General features: G+C 44.3%; 1 protein-coding gene across 1 annotated transcript; it reads left to right on the forward strand.

Annotated features, from left to right (window-relative positions):
• The first annotated feature begins 363 nt into the window (after positions 1-363).
• On the forward strand, positions 364-18,551 carry LOC139532187 (mitogen-activated protein kinase kinase kinase 2-like). The gene is made up of 15 exons (XM_071329474.1): positions 364-744; positions 4,363-4,441; positions 4,666-4,784; positions 4,907-5,047; positions 9,545-9,658; positions 10,065-10,161; positions 10,394-10,524; positions 11,132-11,211; positions 11,341-11,501; positions 11,651-11,863; positions 12,077-12,225; positions 12,300-12,431; positions 12,650-12,779; positions 13,049-13,226; positions 14,174-18,551. Exons 2-15 carry the CDS (start codon positions 4,390-4,392, stop codon positions 14,391-14,393), a joined length of 1,917 nt encoding a protein of 638 aa, XP_071185575.1. The 5' UTR covers positions 364-744; positions 4,363-4,389; the 3' UTR covers positions 14,394-18,551.
• The last annotated feature ends 3,149 nt before the right edge of the window (positions 18,552-21,700 follow it).

Raw genomic sequence — 21,700 nt, forward strand, 5'->3', positions numbered from 1 at the left:
GCTAAATTGTATTGCACAAGTGTGAATGCCAGGGTTAAATTGCAAAAACGTTGGGAGATTGAGATTGGAGGTGCATGGCAATGCACATAATGAGATAGGAGGTGCATAGCAATGCATTTTGACCTATTATGAATCAAAACTGAATAATGTGAGATTTCTATAATATTGTATGGACATTTTAACTATGAAGTGCAGGACTAGGAGTGCAAGTTATTAACAAAGATATATATATATATAACTCAATTTTTCTTTTTCAAGGTTACCCCTTCTGTCTGTGTTATTAATCTGACAGCCAAATCGAACGACCACATATTTTGATGACGAAACCAGAAGCGCACACACATTTCTCTGACATCAACAAACTTGTGTTGTGGTTGGACTCTTCCAACTAGGCTTGCTGTTATTATTGGGGGAAGATTGCAGCTGAGCTGTGTTGGTAGAACCGTTTTCATGTACCTAGATTTACAAATCAAACAGAAGTGTGGATTAAGTTTTTGTCAACGGATAGATATTCAAATGCTTGTTTTAATTAGTTTACATCGCCACTGTCAGTTTTCACGTCGAAGAACATCTTGCACAACACAAGCGTTAGTGATATCTTGGCCTGAAACTCGGGGCCTTGGACTCAAGTAAAGTTCGAAGCGGACTCTAAACTTCTGCTTTCTCAAAGACCGCTATCCGCGGGGCCGGGGCTCTTGTCGCTGGCCCTGTGGATGAGGAAGTAAAGATACAGAATCCACCCAGGTAAATTAGAAACATTTTTGTTACCCGTTACAATTTACAGAAAGAAAGTACTTGACTAATTGATTTGCACGATGTGTGTGGCTCACGTCACGTAGCTAACTAGCTACGTACCGGTAACAAGCAAGTTAATCGAGGAAAACATTAGCTAGCTAACGTTAACCAGCTAACTCGACAACTTCCCTGTAAGGCGATGTAATCTAACGTTAGCCATCCTAGTTAGCTGTCGTTTGCAAATTGTTGATTGTTATCAAATAATATCTGTTTGCCAGCACAGATACATGTCTACGTCGATAACCAACTAACACGTTAGCTAGCTGTCAACTTCTGTCATGAACCGACTGTGCAAGCTAGTAATTTAGGGTGTCTTGTGTTGATTTGGATCGCAGTGTTTAGTTAGCTAATGACCATAGGCATAGATCCGAATTTTATAGCTCAATTAGCTATATAAGCTTGCATTACTACATAGCTTGAACGACAGCCTCATATGGGTTCGTTCCATTTGATTTCAATCACTTTTTGACCGCACCCCATTTGGTTTGAATGACACTTTCTATATAATTGCCAATGGTAGAGGTGGTCCGAATGCTAAAACATTAACTAGGTAGAGGGGTGCACAAATTTGTCAAATTTTGCATACGGGCAATTACACTGTAACCGTGACACTGCAACCGTGAGACTCAGATTTGTCAGACTCAGAAACGACTAACGTTAACTACTTTTAACAATTTCCACTGAACGTTTTACAAAAACACATTCACTTAAAAAACAGTGCAGATGCAAAGTTTAGTAACAGAATGATGGCACAAACCGTCATCCTGTTACCAAAGTTTACATCTGCACTGTTCTTCAAGTAAATGTGTTTTTGTGAAATGTTAAGTGAAAATTAAAAGTAGTCATTGTGCATAAAGTTATGGGTTGTTTAGCTTTGCAATTATTGTTTTTTGTTTGACATTTTAATGTGAAAATGTCTGTCACACTGTTATTGTGGAATTACACATACCCCTACATTGCCTAATAAATCAGACTTTGATACCAATTATTGGTATACAGTCTGTAACAAAGTACTGCAAAATCGTGGACATTTTCCTTACAAGCCAGGATGTTGAATAGAATTATATTTGAACTTACTCTACCGGTTGTCTGTGTGGTTGGTCTTTCAGCTGCTCAATTTTTTTGTGAAAATATCCACAGGAAACTATTGTTACCGAACTTACTGAAGTTGAATTTTCTATAACCTGCCACATGCAAGACCATGTAAAGACCTGTTAGTATAAATGAGTGTATGTACTTCCGTCTTGTGCACGTGCCTTCGGTCATAAGCAAACCCATTTTGATTGCCACACACACAGACCCATGTTTTGAAGTCTGTTTAATAATACTTTCCTGTGGATATTTTGACCAGCTGAATGACCAACACCACTGAACAATCGTCAGAGAATGTAATGAAATATAATAAAATATAATTTTATTCAACATTTGTTGGCAGAGAATGTCATGTTAATTTCTCTACCATAAGCCGCCTCCAACATCAATTTACAGAATTTGGCAGTATCTCCAACCAGCCTCACAACATCAGACCATGTGTATGGCGTTGTGTGGGTGAGCGGTTTGCTGATGTCAACATGGTGGGGATATGGTATGGGCAGGCATAAGCTACGGACAACGAACACAATTGCATTTGATTGGCAATTTGAATGCACAAAAATACAGCTACGAGATCCTGAGGTCCATTTTTTTTTTTTAAAGGTATGTCACCAACAGATGAATATCTGTATTCCCAGTCATGTGAAATCCATAGATTATGGCCTGATGAATTTCTACTGCACAAAAATATAAACTCAACACGCAACAATTTCTAAGATTTTACTGAGTTACAGTTCATATAAGGAAATCAGTTAATTGAAATAAATTCATTAGGCCCTAATCTATGGATTTTGCATGACTGGGCAGGTGGCTTGGAGGGCATAGGTCCACCCACTTGTTAGCCAGGCCCACCCACTGTGGAGCCAGGCCCAGCCAATCAGAATGAGACAGATACTCCCCAGTTTTATCAGCTAGTCCGGATGGCCGGTCTCAGACAATCCCGCAGTTGAAGAAGCTGGATGTGGAGGTCCTGGGCTGGCGTGATTACACGTGGTGTGAAGTTGTGAGGCTGGTTGGATGTACTGCCAAATTCTCTAAAATTATGTTGGAGGTGGCTTATGGTAGAGAAATGAACATTAAATTATCTGGTAATAACTCTGGTTGACATTCCTGCAGTCAGCATGCCAATTGCATGGTCCTTACACTTGAGAAATCTGTGGCATTGTGTTGTGACAAAACTGGTTGATATGCCACACCTGTCAGGTGGATGGATTATCTTCGCCAAGGAGAAATGCTCACTAACAAGGATGTAAACAAATTTGTGCACAACATTTGAGAGATGTTTTTTGTGCGTATGGAACATTTCTGGGATCTTTTATTTCAGCTCATGAAACATATAACCAACACTTTACATGTTGAGTTTATATTTTTGTTCAGTATATTTCAATTGACTGATTTCCTCATGAGCTGTAACTCAGTAAAAGCTTAGAAATTGTTGCATGTTGCTATTTTTTTGTTTGTTGCATATTTAGAAATATCATAATTTTGAATGGAGAAGTAAAAATATTTTTAACCTTGAACATCAATGATCAAAAAAACAAAACATTTTCACATATGTTGTAGCTTAGACCCTATTTTACATTTGAGGTGTTTGGGTTGTGCCTGCCATCGGTTGATACACAGAATACTTTTGAATACAGGGTGGGTCAATCATAGATGTATAATTCATACCCCTTCAGACCACTGCAATTTAACTGGTGCATCATTGGCATTTAAATTGAAATTACGTTTTTACTTCCATTTACTGCCACAAAGATGGCAGCTGGTCTACCCACCGTCGAATGTCAACTTAAATGGGAATGTCAGTTCTATTATCTATATTTCTGTGATTTCAATAGGTTTCCTATGGAGGACTGACAGTATAATTTAAAACTAATTATATTTCCATTAAGGTCAACATTCTTTGATGTGTGGACCTCCAATCATCTTTCTGCTACCATTTTGAAAGTTGAAAATAAAATGCTATTCCCATTTTAGTACATTTATCACATCCACCCTGTATTCAAGAGCATGCTGTGTCAACTGATGGTGGGCACAACACAAACATCACAGATGATGTAAAATACAAGTTTTTAGATAATTGACATTAAAGTACGTACATTTTATTAAACTAGTTTGACAACCCTGTTTGTAAGCTTTAAAATGTATATCAAACTGAACCGTTTATCTTTTCCGGTGATGAAGACATGGATGTCTCATGGTAGGGTGGGGGGTGTGCAAAATGTGTCATCTTTAAGCACCTTTATCTCCTAAATGTTTTGGCATTCAGGTCCAAAAAGTTGCTTTCTGACCACTTCTGACATGGGCAAATATTTATAGAAAGTTTCATTCAAATGAAAAAGAGTGCGGTAACAAAGTGAATGAAATCAAATGGCACGACCCAATGTAAACAATATTTAGCTAGAAATGCAGAATGATTCTAGTTTGAATCAGCTTGCTAGTGAGTGACTAATTCTGTTTGTGTGCAATACTCAGATTTTACAGGAGAAAGGAACCCCTTTGATGGGAGAATCCTCTATCCTGGACTCCTGGGTGAATCAACGTGTCAAAATGAGTATGTGTACATCCTCCCACACACTTTCTCCCAACACATAGACACAGTTGTAATACATCGGAACTGTCATGACATTAGGCCATATCTGATCATTTAAGGTGCCCTGGGAATGCTTTGCAATACTCTCGGTTCTATGGCTAAGAACGGAACGTCAAACAACAGAGAATGTTCTATGGCTTCTATTCTGTGTTTTCTGTTCTGAGCTTTCTACCTGCCCCAAACAGATGAACAGGAGGCGCTGAACTCTATAATGCAGGACCTGGCCGAACTGCACCGCTCTAGCCGCCCTGCCATGACCCTATCTGACCTGGGAAAACCCAAGGCCTCTTCACCCAAAAATCAGGTCTGTCCACTTGCCTCCACTTGGCACTCATCAGAGAATAGTCTCAATACAATGAATGGCATTTCTCTTTCTCATCCCCTTTCCTCTCATGGATGCTGGTGTGTGTTGTGTGTGTTTTACAGAACGATGTGCGAGTGAAGTTTGAGTTCAAAGGGGAGAAGAGGATCTTGCAGTTCTTTCGCCCAGTCAGGCTGGATGACCTGGGGAACAAAGCCAAAGTGGCCTTCGGACAGGCCATGGACCTGCATTACACCAACAATGAGGTACTTATCACGATAACGTCATCACCAAGTCACAGTGGGGCTGGGCGGTATAACGTATTTGACGATGTGCCGGTATTGATGCACCGACTAGTTTGGGTTTTAACTTTACCTTCTATAACGGTATTTGAATGTTTGGTTTGTGACACGCCGTGTGTAACGTCCACTGTTATAGTTTGCTACTTGAGTCATCTCTCCATGCCGCTTTCCACACAGACCTAGCCCCCGCCCCCGAAGGAGTGCATTTGTTGTTCCTCGACCACAAGACACTTGCATGTGTATTTGTTTTGTTAAAAATAATACAATAAACCATGAGACACTTGCGTTCAGTCTGCATGGTCGATGCAGCACATGCTACAATGATGTTGACGACAGCTATGATGTTTTCACTTAGCTTCTTAATATAAATCCACTAGTGTTCTATAATTACACTATTAGTTTGTGTTTCTTACATCTGCAAACAGCTAGTTTGTCTTTTGTTAGCAAGTTGGGCCTAAATCTTGTTTGCCGTTAATGGCTAGTTAGCTGGCCAGTACATTTATTGTGTTTGCCGCTAATGGATTGATGCACCGGCGCCGAAAAGAGATGGCCGCCTCGCTTCGCGTTCCTTGGAAAATATGCAGTATTTTGTTTTTTTATGTGTTATTTCTTACATCGGTACCCCAGGTAATCTTAGGTTTCATTACATACAGTCGGGAGGAACTACTGAATATACGATTAACGTCAACTCATCATCGTTCCTACCAGGAATATGACTTTCCCGAAACGGATCCAGTGTTTTGCCTTCCACCCAATACAATGGATCTGATCCCAGCCGGCGACCCTGTGCGACGCCGTAAAAGGGGCAAACGAGGCGGTCTCGTGGTCAGGCTTCGGAGACGGGCACATCGCGCTCCACTCCCTAGCATACTACTCGCCAATGTCCAGTCTCTTGACAATAAGGTTGATGAAATCCGAGCACGGGTAGCATTCCAGAGAGACATCAGCGATTCACGGAAACATGGCTAACTCAAGAGACGCTAACGGAGTCGGTGCAGCCAGCTGGTTTCTTCATGCTTCGCGCCGACAGAAACAAACATCTTTCTGGTAAGAAGAGGGGCGGGGGGGGTATGCCTTATGATTAACGAGACGTGGTGTGATCATCATAACAACACACAGGAACTCAAGTCATTCTGTTCACCTGATCTAGAACTCCTCACAATCAAATGTCGACCGCATTATCTACCAAGGGAATTCTCTTCAATCATAATCACAGCCGTATATATTCCCCCCCAAGCAGACACATCGATGGCCCTGAACGAACTTTATCTGACTCTTTGTAAACTGGAAACCACACACCCTGAGGCTGCATTCATCGTAGCTGGGGATTTTAACAAGGCTAATCTAAAAACAAAACTCCCTAAATTCTATCAGCATATCGATTGTGCTACCAGGGCTGGAAAAACCCTAGATCATTGTTATACTAATTTCCGCGACGCATATAAGGCCCTCCCCCGCCCCCCTTTCGGAAAAGCTGACCACGACTCCATTTTGTTGATTCCAGCCTACAAACAGAAACTAAAACAACAAGCTCCCGCGCTCAGGTCTGTTCAACGCTGGTCCGACCAATCTGAATCCACGCTTCAAGACTGCTTCGATCACGCGGATTGGAATATGTTCCGCATTGCGTCCAACAACAATATTGACGAATATGCTGATTCGGTGAGCGAGTTCATTAGGAAGTGCATTGACGATGTCGTACCCACAGCAACGATTAAAACATTCCCAAACCAGAAACCGTGGATTGACGGCAGCATTCGCGTGAAACTGAAAGCGCGAACCACTGCTTTTAACCAGGGCAAGGTGACCGGAAGCATGACCGAATACAAACAGTGTAGCTATTCTCTCCGCAAGGCAATCAAACAGGCTAAGTCCCAGTACAGAGACAAAATCGAGTCGCAATTCAACAGCTCAGACACAAGAGGTATGTGGCAGGGTCTACAGTCAATCACGGATTACAAAAAGAAAACCAGCCCCGTCGCGGACCAGGATGTCTTGCTCCCAGACAGGCTAAACAACTTTTTTGCCCGCTTTGAGGACAATACAGTGCCACTGACACGGCCCCCTACCAAAACCTGCGGGCTCTCCTTCACTGCAGCCGAGGTGAGTAAAACATTTAAACGTGTTAACCCTCGCAAGGCTGCAGGCCCAGACGGCATTCCCAGCCGCGTCCTCAGAGCATGCGCAGACCAGCTGGCTGGTGTGTTTACGGACATATTCAATCAATCCTTATCCCAGTCTGCTGTTCCCACATGCTTCAAGAGGGCCACCATTGTTCCTGTTCCCAAGAAAGCTAAGGTAACTGAGCTAAACGACTACCGCCCCGTAGCACTCACTTCCGTCATCATGAAGTGCTTTGAGAGACTAGTCAAGGACCATATCACCTCCACCCTACCGGACACCCTAGACCCACTCCAATTTGCTTACCGACCCAATAGGTCCACAGACGACGCAATCGCAACCACACTGCACACTGCCCTAACCCATCTGGACAAGAGGAATACCCATGTGAGAATGCTGTTCATCGATTACAGCTCAGCATTTAACACCATAGTACCCTCCAAACTCGTCATCAAGCTCGAGACCCTGGGTCTCGACCCCGCCCTGTGCAACTGGGTCCTGGACTTCCTGACGGGCCGCCCCCAGGTGGTGAGGGTAGGTAACAACATCTCCACCCCGCTGATCCTCAACACTGGGGCCCCACAAGGGTGCGTTCTGAGCCCTCTCCTGTACTCCCTGTTCACCCATGACTGCGTGGCCATGCACGCCTCCAACTCAATCATCAAGTTTGCGGATGACACTACAGTGGTAGGCTTGATTACCAACAACGACGAGACGGCCTACAGGGAGGAGGTGAGGGCCCTCGGAGTGTGGTGTCAGGAAAATAACCTCACACTCAACGTCAACAAAACAAAGGAGATGATTGTGGACTTCAGGAAACAGCAGAGGGAGCACCCCCCTATCCACATCGACGGGTCAGTAGTGGAGAAGGTGGAAAGTTTTAAGTTCCTCGGTGTACACATCACGGACAAACTGAATTGGTCCACCCACACAGACAGCGTTGTGAAGAAGGCGCAGCAGCGCCTCTTCAACCTCAGGAGGCTGAAGAAATTCGGCTTGTCACCAAAAGCACTCACAAACTTCTACAGATGCACAATCGAGAGCATCCTGTCGGGCTGTATCACCGCCTGGTACGGCAACTGCTCCGCCCACAACCGTAAGGCTCTCCAGAGGGTAGTGAGGTCTGCAGAACGCACCACCGGGGGCAAACTACCTGCCCTCCAGGACACCTACACCACCCGATGTCACAGGAAGGCCATAAAGATCATCAAGGACAACAACCACCCAAGCCACTGCCTGTTCACCCCGCTATCATCCAGAAGGCGAGGTCAGTACAGGTGCATCAAAGCAGGGACCGAGAGACTGAAAAACAGCTTCTATCTCAAGGCCATCAGACTGTTAAACAGCCACCACTAACATTTAGCGGCCGCTGCCAACATACTGACTCAACTCCAGCCACTTTAAAAATGGGAATTGATGGAAATTATGTAAAAATGTACCACTAGCCACTTTAAACAATGCCACTTAATATAATGTTTACATACCCTACATTACCCATCTCATATGTATATACTGTACTCTATATCATCTACTGCATCTTGCCATCTTTATGTAATACATGTACCACTAGCCACTTTAAACTATGCCACTTTATGTTTACATACCCTACAGTACTCATCTCATATGTATATACCGTACTCTATACCATCTACTGCATCTTGCCATGCCGTTCTGTACCACCACTCATTCATATATCTTTATGTACATATTCTTTATCCCTTTACACTTGTGTGTGTGTATAAGGTAGTAGTTGTGGAATTGTTAGGTTAGATTACTTGTTGGTTATTACTGCATTGTCGGAACTAGAAGCACAAGCATTTCGCTACACTCGCATTAACATCTGCTAACCATGTGTATGTGACTAATAAAATTTGATTTGATTTGGATAGATCTCAAATGAGTGCAGGAAATGCAGAAATGGATTAAAATGCAGGAAATGATTTTTGGTTGAATTGAACAGTATAAAAAAGTCAGATTGGAGAAAAACGAATTGAAATCACTTAGAATGTATGTGTTGCCACTTTAGGGTCATAAAGCAAATGTAGAACTTGTATTGTTCATAAAATACCTTCATACCGTCCAATATTCTTTTAAATACAGTGATATGATATTTGGGCCATATAGCCCAGCCTCTAGTCACAATGTTGATCTCTGGCAGTCAAATAAGCACCAAAAGCCAATCATCAACATGTGTGAGCGAGAGAATGAATTGTTCTGTGAGAAACTACCAATACTTTTCTTTTCTATTTCACTTCCTTCTCTTGCTGCCGTTTCTTCCTCTTCTCCCAAGCTGATCTGTCTGTTTCCCTCTCTGTGGTTCTCTCCCCTCCTCCCTCCCAGCTGGTGATTCCTCTGACCACTCAGGATGACCTGGACAAGGCCGTGGAGCTGCTGGATCGCAGCGTCCACATGAAGAGCCTGAAGATCCTCCTTGTGCTCCAGGCCTCCTCTCAGGTTAGGACCAGACAGTTCACGGCCCATATTCACAAAGCATCACAGAGTTGGGAGTGCTCATCTAGGATCAGTTTAGCCTTTTGGATAATAACGAATAAGATTACGTGGACAGATCCTAGATCATTACTTCTACTCTGAGATGCTTTGTGGATATGGGCCCAGACCATATCACAGCACAGTGACTGTAGGGAATCACACACAATCCATAGCATACTACTGTACTGGCTGATTGACCCATCAACAGCTCACTATGTTCAGCACACTTTCTTGAGTATTTACTTTAATGAATCATCTTGAGACCTTTGTTTTAAGCTGACATAAAAGCATTGTTTTATTCTGTAAAGGAAAAGGTTGTATAGTAAAACTGTTTTGATATGGATGGATGGTGTTTAATTCCTCCTCTCAGACCTCCACGTCCAGCATGGACCTGCTGCCCCCACACGAAGACCTGGACAACACCCGCTTCAGGGCCACAGACAATAAAAGCATGCTGGCTTTGATAGGTGGGTCATCAACTCTGTGGTGTTTTCAATGACAACTATATCTGTGTGTGTGTGTAATTCATTTAATTCAATCTGTGAAATTGTCCTTCTAGTAAATACTTTCCATTTCTTTCTTTCTTTCTCCAAATCCATTTGCTTCATGGCATTAGACACATCCAAAACACCTTGTCTTTCACCACCAGTCTAGTAGTAAGTCTTCAGCTAGAAATGTATGTAATTCTCTTTCATCCAGGGTCCCACTCCGGGGACCGCAGCTCTCCCCCTCCAGGCTACATTCCCGATGCCCTCCAGCAGGTGGCCAGAAACGGCTCCTTCACCAGCATTAACAGCGAGGGAGAGTTCATTCCAGAAAGCATGGACCAGGTAACCTCACCTATAGAGATGGATAGAGGACTAAACTACCCGTTTTAGCATTGACATTGTCATTTAGGGCTTCCACCATTTTTAAAGTAGTCAACTGTTTGGGGATTCCTATGGGTTGGGAGCGATCAGCCAATAATCAGAGCATTGTCTTCTTCAAATTGGGTTGCCTATGGTTTGTAAATGGCTTTTAAACTATGTCACCGCCATCTAGTGGCTATAATAAATTAATGACACACACAATTTTGTCCAGGACTGCAGGTGGCGGTAAATCACAAATATTTGCTTCACTCTTTTTTTTATTTTTTATACACAAAATACAAAAATTGACTACTTTAAAATGGAGATGGCCTCAATGGCGATGCCCATGCTGTCACAGACGCCATAATGACACAGCTACAAAGATAAGTCCTCTATCTAGCTCTATGACCTCACCTCAGAGACTGGGGATAGAGACAGGGGCTCAGATCAGGAACAGTCATACCAAGGCCTAGTCCCAACACTCTTGCCTACTCGTAACTGTCCTTCATTACCACTTATGAACATTTTAATTAACATGTTCAGAGTATGACAAATGACAGCAGTCACAAACTCAATCTCTCCTTTCTAGATGCTGGACCCTCTGTCAATGAGCAGTCCAGAGAACTCTGCATCGGGGAGTTGTCCCTCACTGGACAGCCCACTGGACAGGTGAGTCGTGAACATTCAGCTAAGAACCACATAGCCAGCATGCATTGTGGTAACCTTCAACATTTCACCTTCTGAATCAAACAGTTAAAAAAAAAAAAAAACATGTGTTCCTCCTGTATTTCCTTGCAGTGATAACTATCCTAAGTCACGTATGCCCCGGGCACAGAGCTACCCAGACAACCACCAAGTTTACCCAGAGTATGATATCCCAGTGTTTGAGAAGTCGGGGAAAGGGGGCACTTACCCACGGCGATACCACATTTCCTTTGGCCTTCAGGACTACAGTGATGGTAAAGGAACGAACAAAAACACACCCTCTCTAAAACAAAAGTCAGTCAATTCAACCTTAAATCCGGGTGTCCCGATTCTTTACTTTTAGAGTATCACAGAAAACTATTGTTGTTTACCGTCAATCTCCCTCTCCCATCCTCCCCTGCAGGGCGTAAGACGTTCCCTCGAGCGCGGCGGACCCAGGTCCACGGTTTCCATTCCCCGGTCAGTTTCAGCCCCACAGAGCAGTCTCCCAGCACCAGCAGTGGCAGCAGCATATTCACCCCAGACCTGGAGGAGCCCGGGGGTCGCAGACGCAGGGGCAGCGACATCGAGCCCAACCCCACCCTCTCCGTTATGGACATCAGCCCACCCAGCCGCTGTGAGTAGAGCTGGATGGAGGGAGACAATGGGGACGTGTGGGAGGGAAAGGAGAGATTGAGAATGGAGAGAAGAATACTGATGTGGGGGTGGAAGGATGGCAGAATGTTCAGGTGGAAGGATAGCCATGTAGCTGCTAAGCACTTTTGCAACCAGCGTATATCTTATAAACGCACACAAATGACCTGATTTGATTTCCCCCATGTCTGTCCAGCTCCACGTGCCCCTACTAACTGGCGGCTAGGTAAGCTGCTGGGTCAGGGTGCGTTTGGCCGGGTCTTCCTGTGCTACGATGCAGACACTGGCAGAGAGCTGGCTGTTAAACAGGTCCAGTTTGACCCAGAGAGTCCCGAGACCAGCAAGGTGAGTGGAACAGAGATTGTGTGTGGTCGAGAGTTGTGTACTCTGTGTACTCAATATATCTTGTCTATCTGCAGGAGGTAAGTGCCCTGGAGTGTGAGATCCAGTTACTGAAGAACTTGTGCCATGAACGGATCGTCCAGTACTATGGCTGTCTACGAGACTCCAACGAGAGAACTCTGTCCATCTTTATGGAGTACATGCCCGGGGTAAGTGTGTGTGTGTGCGTGTATACGTTTGAATAACTGAACTTAGACCAACTCAAACCTGTCTCCGTCCACCAGTGTGGCGACGTAGGCTGTGTTCCAGGTTGTATTTGTTTCAGTGAAGTTTCACTGCTGATCGGCACGACGCTGCTGCAGTAAAGATGACCTGGAACGGACCCGCGGGTTGCTTGAACTCTCATATGGTCACCCTCTGTCCCCAGGGCTCCATCAAAGACCAGCTGAAGTCGTACGGGGCCTTGACGGAAAACGTGACGCGTCGATACACCCGTCAGATCCTGGAGGGAGTGTCCTACCTACACAGCAACATGATCGTCCACAGAGACATCAAAGGTACAGAAGGAGAGAGGGATAAATGGATTGAATATTGGAATACAATGTTGCTGGATTCTGATAGGAAGGACCATTATCATGACTCATAGAGTTCTCATGTTCTGGTTCATGTAGTGCTTATGACAGAATGTTGATGGATATTGAGGGGAACGTTGCTGTAACTCAAGCAGTGACTTCTGGGTAATGTAGTTTCTTATGAGAGAATGTACCTAAACTACCTCTTTACCTCTTCCTGTTCCTCCCTCTTTTTCCTCCATCTTTCTCTCCAGGGGCCAACATTCTGCGGGACTCTGTGGGAAACGTGAAGCTGGGGGACTTTGGGGCGAGCAGGCGGCTACAGACCATCTGTCTGTCAGGAACAGGGATCAAGTCAGTGACTGGTACTCCCTACTGGATGAGCCCAGAGGTGATCAGTGGAGAGGGCTATGGCAGGAAGGCTGATATCTGGTAAGACTGATTATTACTGAGGCAGACTTATCAGCAAAATAGTTTCCACCTCGTCTCCTTCTCTTTCAAACCACAGGCTGAGACTTAAAGCCCACATGCAGTCTTTGTAATTTTTTAATCACTGTATGCCTAATAAATCACTGTTTATTTCATGAAAATACTTGTATTTTTTTAATCATTTATTTCCCTGAGCCTCCTTTCGCCCTTGCTCTGTCTGATCGTGTGGGTGTTAAGGAACACACATTTGAAGATATTTATATAGACAGCCCTGATTGGCTAATAGGAGGGTCTAGAGCCCACCCCCTTACCCAGATGAACTGTCATTGGTCTATTATAATCAGATCCCATTGTCATAATGTGGGCCAAAAGTTCCATCCCACCTGAACAGGCTGAAATTCCAGGCATTTTTTTCAAACAGCTCTTACACCAAAAGCTCATCACAATTTGTACAATTTCAGACTGTTATTTTGACCTCATAGTGTGGAAATATCATAACAAAACTGCACCGTTAAGAGGTTTCTACCATATGATTTCCAATGAAGTCTCTTTAAATTAGTGGTCAGAAAGGAGAGGGGATCTGGATAGGAGGCTATGGTGGACGAGTGTAACAGCCACTGAGAAAAAGTGTCTCCCTTTTTTTGTAATGTAACTCTTGGTGAGATGAGAACCACTAACGATCTTGATGTGTTGAGGGGAATGTGGGATGCTGTGGAGGCTGGTGGGAGGGGCTATAGGAGGACGAGCTCATTTTAATGTCAGGAATGGAATGAATGGAACGGAGTTTCCGTATGTTTGATGTGTTTGGTACCATTCCATTGATTCCATTCCAGCCGTTACAATGAGACCGTCCTCCTATAGCTGCTCCCACCAGCCGCCACTGGTGGGATGTCATGTCAACTGTTGATGATGATGATGATGTTGGCTAATGTCAGTGGTGTCCTCTCCAGGAGTGTGGGTTGCACGGTGGTGGAGATGCTGACCCAGCGGCCCCCCTGGGCCGAGTTCGAGGCCATGGCGGCCATCTTTAAGATCGCCACCCAGCCCACCAACCCCTCGCTGCCCGTCCACGTCTCCGACCACGGCCGCGACTTCCTTAAGCGCATCTTCGTGGAGACCAAGCTGAGGCCCTCGGCCGACGACCTTCTGAGGCACTTCTTTGTTCACTAGCCCCTTCCCCCTGACCCCTGAACTGCCAGAGATGGCCTTAGATGATTCGCTGTCCCTGCCTCTGACTCCGCCCTCCCAGCTCCAGACAGAAAGCCCCCATTGGACCAGAGAGGACTTGGTGGGAGGTATCCATCTGGTGATTGGATGAGGTGGGTAGAGATGGGGACTACAACTCCTGCGTCTCTGTTTTTAGGAGACTGGCAAGGAGGAATTAATGAATGAACTCATTTAGAGAAAGAAAGTTGCACCTTAATTTCAGAAATAGGGTAAGTTTCCCAACCAAGATGACAAAATAACCTTTTTTGAAAATGTTTTTATGATTAATATCTCCTGCTTTTGATTGTGGAGTGGGACTCAGTCACTCCGTGCTTAGCTCACTGAGTCAACGTCGGTGTTTCTGATCTGGACCTTAGTGGAGATTTGAGGTGACGATCATGATAATCTGGGCCACGTTTAGTAGGCAAGCGTTGTGGAACTTTGCAGATAGAAATGGCATGACTAGAGCCGAAACGATTCCTTACTCTACACGTCTTAGAGGCAGGTTTGTTCTACACGCTATATCGATCTGAACGTTGCACAACGTTGTGTCCTGCTGAACGCACCCCTGGTGGTTAGTGTGGTCCTAACTCGACCCAGAATGTACAGATGAAAACCCATAGCACGCTGCTATCGAATCCACAACCAGAACACCGGATGAGAACACTCCTACCCCCCCCCCCCCCCCCACACACACACACGCACTTCTTGTCTTCTTGTCACACTGCTGCCTATGCTGCTCCCCCCCTCACTTGCACATTCACAGTCCATGTAGAACATCCAGAACTCAACGGTTCTTCTTACTTATACTGTAGACATTCTATGATGGAAAAAAATAATTTTGTTGCTAGGATCCCTCGCTTTACTTCAGTCTGTCCTGCGACTATTGTGAGTGTCTGTCTGTCTTGTCTGCTGTGTCAGTCACGTCGCCTGTCTGTCAGGGTCTGTTGTCAAATCCCCTTCCAGTCTTTGTTCTTTGCCGTGTGCCTTTTTAGCCGTGTAGGAACATGTCTTTGGTTGAAACGGTTTCGCTACGCATCAGACAGGTACCAGCCTATTTACGGTTCGGATCATATCCAAGTGTTTATATCAGTGTGGTTCAGCCAGTGGTGCGCCGAATTGGTCTGCTCTCTCTGATCTGCCTTTTTTCTCTCTGTATCAGACTGGTGTTAGATCAGTTTTGGTACTGTTCTCTGCCTTCTCCTCACCAGGGGTCATAGGTCTCTTACTGACCCCAGATCAGATACAATCGAGACACACCAAAGCAGAAACCTAGAGTGCTCATCATAATGGGTTTGGTGCTTCAGTTCTTAACAGAAATACATCGGAGCTCTGTGATTGGCCGTGTTGTACTGATGCCAGTTGATTGCTCAAAGTTTAGGCAGGCCTTTAGTTGATTGGTAAAATGTACATTATGGTGTTTTAAAACAGGAAGAGTGGAGAACCGCTAGCCAATTAGGATGCTTGTTACTCAGTTGTAGGCATACTGTATGTTATTATCAGGTACTACTTTGTGCTGAAGCACTCTCTACGTTAGCCAGTTTACACCTTGACTAAGATACTACTGCACTGAACAGTACTCAGCAAAAAGCTCTGCAATTATGCCAATATCAATACTCGACAGTGCTGGTGAATACTTAGTTATACTCCACAGTGTTGGACACCATCTGGTACCATTGTGCCCTCTTGCCCTACTATGCCTTGGGAAAGAAAGTACTGGTATGTTGTAGTAGTATGTGGTGTGTCATGTCTCCTCTCAAACACTCCTTTGGCACACACACACACACACACACACACACACACACACACCAGAGCAGTTTTCAGTATGTTTCAGTTGGGGATGGGCTCGAGTCCTCGATTCTAGATTTGCATTGGAAATTTGCAAATGCAACTATTTAGCAGGTTCAAATGATATTTCAAACTTTAAGATGTGTTTTGTTTGGAGTGTGTCAAGTGCACTGAAAATATAGCATAAAAAATGTAATTGAAGCAATCGATAACATACTGCAAACTTGTTTTGCCTTCAGCCCTGTTTTGTGCTTGAATGCCAGTACACAAAATGATTTGCATGAGAGTACTCAGACATTTTTTTTCAATGTCCATCCCTAGTTTCAGTGCTATACTCAGCCACACCTCAACATTACTAACAAGTAGACTTATCTATCACAGCAGTGCTAACTGTTTTGTGCTGCCAGGTACAGAGAATATGTCAGATATATTTGACCCATATTTTCTAGATGCAGTAGGATAGGTGTTTTTTAATTTAATGATGGAAGTGGCTGTCTATTTGACTCCAGGGGGTGTTGTCATTGCCTGTAAGCTAACCCATAGGTACTCAAGGTATGGAAACACAAGCTCTTTTGTGTGAGGGGTTCGGGAAACCTACTGATCAACTAGCCTGAAATATGATGGAGTATTTCTCCCATCGCCTAGGCACTTTCTCCCCTTAACCACAAGTTACTAAATCCGGTGTTTCTCGCGCGCTGAAGGAATGCTGGTTAAGAAAAATAATAGTTATTGACTCCACTATTCTGGACTCTGTTTTCTTTTAGTCTGAGAAGCAAAATGGCGACCCGTGCGTGTTATCATCAGCTAAGCTGGTCCCCAAGAAGTTAGACCCCTTCCTTACCCCCCTGCATTGCGTTGCCTGTAAAAATGAAACTGGACATTTCCATTGGCACTGGGACTCGCTGAGATCAACTCTCAACAGAAATGATGACGCCATATGCACTATTTAAAACTGGTACATAATGCGTTCTCTACCGCTCGCTTCTTCAAGGTTACTCATTGGATGATGGACTTCTACTCTGTTGAGCATAGTCTGTCTTGTGTTTCTGTTAGCGATGACCTTTTTTGCACATTTTTGAGACTATACAGATTTTTTACACTGATTGTAATACTTTTGCTTCTGTGTGTGTGTGTGTGTGTGTGCGCGTGTTGTATGTGATTGACTCAGTGTGGTTGTGTTGCACAAGGATCTTACAGTCAGGAATGTAATGTTTCATTCTCACCACCAGGTGGCCTCATTCACCATTGTGGATTAAAACTCCCCTGTTGAAATGAGAAGTCAAGTCTATTCTGAAGTCTAACTCTGAACACAGACTGGGTGGCTGTCCTCCAGTTGGTTTAATTACACCTCCCCACTTAGAGGGACTGTTAGTTAGTGATGGTAGACGAGGCCTGAATCCCAAACCAATCAATCCCTTGCCCCTGCTCCCTACTTGTGTAGATCTGAGATGATTGGACAGGTGGGTTTGGGATTCGGGCAAGACTATTAAAGTAATAGGAAGTGAACTGAAATACGGTATGATAAGTCACCACATGGTATTCCCCTGCTTCTTGAAAACCAACAAGATACAGACGAACTATGCCAATATGGTACAATATGTGCTTTTTATAAGCCACTGCTGCCACTCCAAGGTGCTGTAAGCACTTCTCTCGTGTGTGTGTGTGACTGTGTGCGCGGCTGTGTGTGTACTGCAATTTGTGCTCAAAGGACACTGGGGGCACCCAAAATGCCTTGCGCATTCAGACTGTAAAAAAAAAGATATAATTGAAGAAGAAAAAAATATGTACAAATGTATACATTTGAAAAATGTACCCCTTTTAAAAAGAAAGATTACACTTATATCCCTCACATTTGTTTTCTGTGTATTGTAAAAGAAGCCATGTTTATAATTCTATTTGGTTTGTGACCAATAAGCCTGTTTATATCAGAACTGTATATCAGTGGTATGCATAATTTTTTAATATATATTTTTAATTTTTAAATGGGAGATTTTATGCATGGTTGGATCCTGAGAGAGGTACAATGGTGGCAGGAGGCCCATTGGTTTTAGCCTGAGTGCCAGTCTGTTTGTGCCAGCCATCATGCTAATTCCATGTCACTCATTGTTTGGCTTGTCAAATGACAGCAATGGAGTAAACAAGAATAGATCTGGGACCAGGCTAAGGCCCATTGGCTCCTCTAAATGAATGCTGAAGAGAGGAGACCTCTTGATGGAAAAGGGTCAGGAGACTGTCAGTCTGTTGGCACTTTGATGTGTTAATAATTATGACAATGAAAATAATAAAATATATTTATTTCACCTGTTTTTCTAAGATGTACATCCCCCCCCAAAACCTGTTTTGTGTGTGTGATTTGTGAGCACAATAGATTATTTTGTAAAGGCAGTGATCTTTTGGACAGGCCTACTACAGGTCTGATTGCATCATGCGAGCCTTTTAGGATGGGCATGTTGTTGACAGGCAAGTATAAGCAGTTTATCCAGTAATGGACAACTGTGAAACTTGACAGTTTGATAAACTATTTATTGTTGTCTTATTTGCTCCATGTGAAGTGTATGAGCTATTAGCAGTGTTTCCCAAACTCTGTCCTGGGTGCCTCAAGGGGTGCATATTTTGGTTTTTGCCCTAGCACTACACAGCTAATTCAAATAATTAACTCATTTAAGCTTTGATTATTTGAATCCGCTGTATAGTGCTAGGGCAAAGAACTAAATGTAGGACTGAGTTTGTAAAACACAATTAGTGTCAGGTCTATTTGAGTCGCACACACACACTGCCCTGACACACCTAAATAAGACGAATACCAATGGTGAGAATGCTGTTCATTGACTACAGCTCAGTGTTCGGCACCATTGTCTCTCTAAGCTCGTCACCAAGCTTAGGACCCTGAGACTGAACACCTCCCTCTGCAACTGGATCGTGGACTTCCTGACGGGCCGACCCCCGGTGGTGAGGGTAGGCAACATCACACCTCCACCACGCTGACCCTCAACACCGGGGGGGGGGGGCCCACAAGGGTGTGTGCTTAGTCCCCTCCTGTACTCCTTGTTCACCCACGATTGTGGCCATGCACGACTCTAACACCAAGTTTGCTGACGACACAACGGGGGTAAGCCTGATCACTGGTGATAATGAGACGGCCTACAAGGAGGAGGTCAGAGACCTGGCAGTGTGGCGCCGGAACAACAACTCAATGTCAGTATGACCAAGGACCTGATCGTGGACTACGGGACACTGAGGGGGAGCGGGTCGGAAGCTTCAAGTTCCTCAGTGTCTAAAACACTAAGAACTTAAAATGGTCCGCGCACAACGTGAAGAAGGCGCATCAGCGCCTCTTCCCACTCAGGTTTAAAAGGTTTGTCACGTACACTCAAATCCTCCAAAGTTCTACAGCTGTAACATTGAGAGCATCTTGACTGGCTGCATCACTGCTTGGTATGCCAATAGCACCACCCTCGATTGCATGGCGCTACAGAGGGTGGTGTGGACAGCCTAGTACATCACTGGGGCCGAGCTCCCTGCCATCCAGGACCTCTATATTAGGCGGTGTGAAAGGAAGGCCCGGAAAATCATTAAAGACTCCAACCACCCAAGCCATAGAATATTTGTTCTCTCTGCTGCCACACGGCAAGCGGTACCAGTGAATAAAGTCTGACACCAACAGGCTCCTGAACAGCTTCTATTCCCATGCCATAAGATTGCTAACAAAATGGCTACACGGACTGAGTTGACCTTTTTGTATTTTATTCTTATTTTTGCACCGTCTATGCACACTACTGCACACAAACACTCACTCCATCATTTGCTCACAAACACACATGCACATACATTTATACTGACTCTATACACACACACACACACACACACACACACACACACACACACACACACACACACACACACACACACACACACATCATCATATACCCTGCTGCTACTCTGTTTATCACATATCCTGATGCCTAGTCACATTACACCTATACATACAGTGGGGCAAAAAAGTATTTAGTCAGCCACCAATTGTGCAAGTTCTCCCACTTAAAAATATGAGAGAGGCCTGTAATTTTCATCATAGGTACACTTCAACTATGACAGACAAAATGAGGGGAAAAAATCCAGAAAATCACATTGTAGGATTTTTAATGAATTTATTTGCAAATTATGGTGGAAAATAAGTATTTGGTCAATAACAAAAGTTTATCTCAATACTTTGTTATATACTCTTTGTTGGCAATGACAGAGGTCAAACGTTTTCTGTAAGTCTTCACAAGGTTTTCACACACTGTTGCTGGTATTTTGGCCCATTCCTCCATGCAGATCTCCTCTAGAGCAGTGATGTTTTGGGGCTGTTGCTGGGCAACACGGACTTTCAACTCCCTCCAAAGATTTTCTATGGGGTTGAGATCTGGAGACTGGCTAGGCCACTCCAGGACCTTGAAATGCTTCTTACGAAGCCACTCCTTCGTTGCCCGGGCGGTGTGTTTGGGATCATTGTCATGCTGAAAGACCCAGCAACGTTTCATCTTCAATGCCCTTGCTGATGGAAGGAGGTTTTCACTCAAAATCTCACGATACATGGCCCCATTCGACACGGATCAGTCGTCCTGGTCCCTTTGCAGAAAAACAGCCCCAAAGCATGATGTTTCCACCCACATGCTTCACAGTAGGTATGGTGTTCTTTGGATGCAACTCAGCATTCTTTGTCCTCCAAACACGACGAGGTGAGTTTTTACCAAAAAGTTCTATTTTGGTTTCATCTGACCATATGACATTCTGCCAATCTTCTTCTGGATCATCCAAATGCTCCAAACTTCAGACGGGCCTGGACATGTACTGGCTTAAGCAGGGTGACACGTCTGGCACTGCAGGATTTGAGTCCCTGGCGGCGTAGTGTGTTACTGATGGTAGGCTTTGTTACTTTGGTCCCAGCTCTCTGCAGGTCATTCACTAGGTCCCCCCGTGTGGTTCTGGGATTTTTGCTCACCGTTCTTGTGATCATTTTGACCCCACGGGGTGAGATCTTGCGTGGAGCCCCAGATCGAGGGAGATTATCAGTGGTCTTGTATGTCTTCCATTTCCTAATAATTGCTCCCACAGTTGATTTATTCAAACCAAGCTGCTTACCTATTGCAGATTCAGTCTTCCCAGCCTGGTGCAGGTCTACAATTTTGTTTCTGGTGTCCTTTGACAGCTCTTTGGTCTTGGCCATAGTGGAGTTTGGAGTGTGACTGTTTGAGGTTGTGGACAGGTGTCTTTTATACTGATAACAAGTTCAAACAGGGGCCATTAATACAGGTAATGAGTGGAGGACAGAGGAGCCTCTTGAAGAAGAAGTTACAGGTCTGTGAGAGCCAGAAATCTTGCTTGTTTGTAGGTGACCAAATACTTATTTTCCACCATAATTTGCAAATAAATTCATTAAAAATCCTACAATGTGATTTTCTGGATTTTTTTTCTAATTTTGTCTGTCATAGTTGAAGTGT

The sequence above is a fragment of the Salvelinus alpinus genome, chromosome 10 (genome assembly GCF_045679555.1).
Source record: "Salvelinus alpinus chromosome 10, SLU_Salpinus.1, whole genome shotgun sequence".
Classification (NCBI taxonomy): Eukaryota; Metazoa; Chordata; class Actinopteri; order Salmoniformes; family Salmonidae; genus Salvelinus; species Salvelinus alpinus.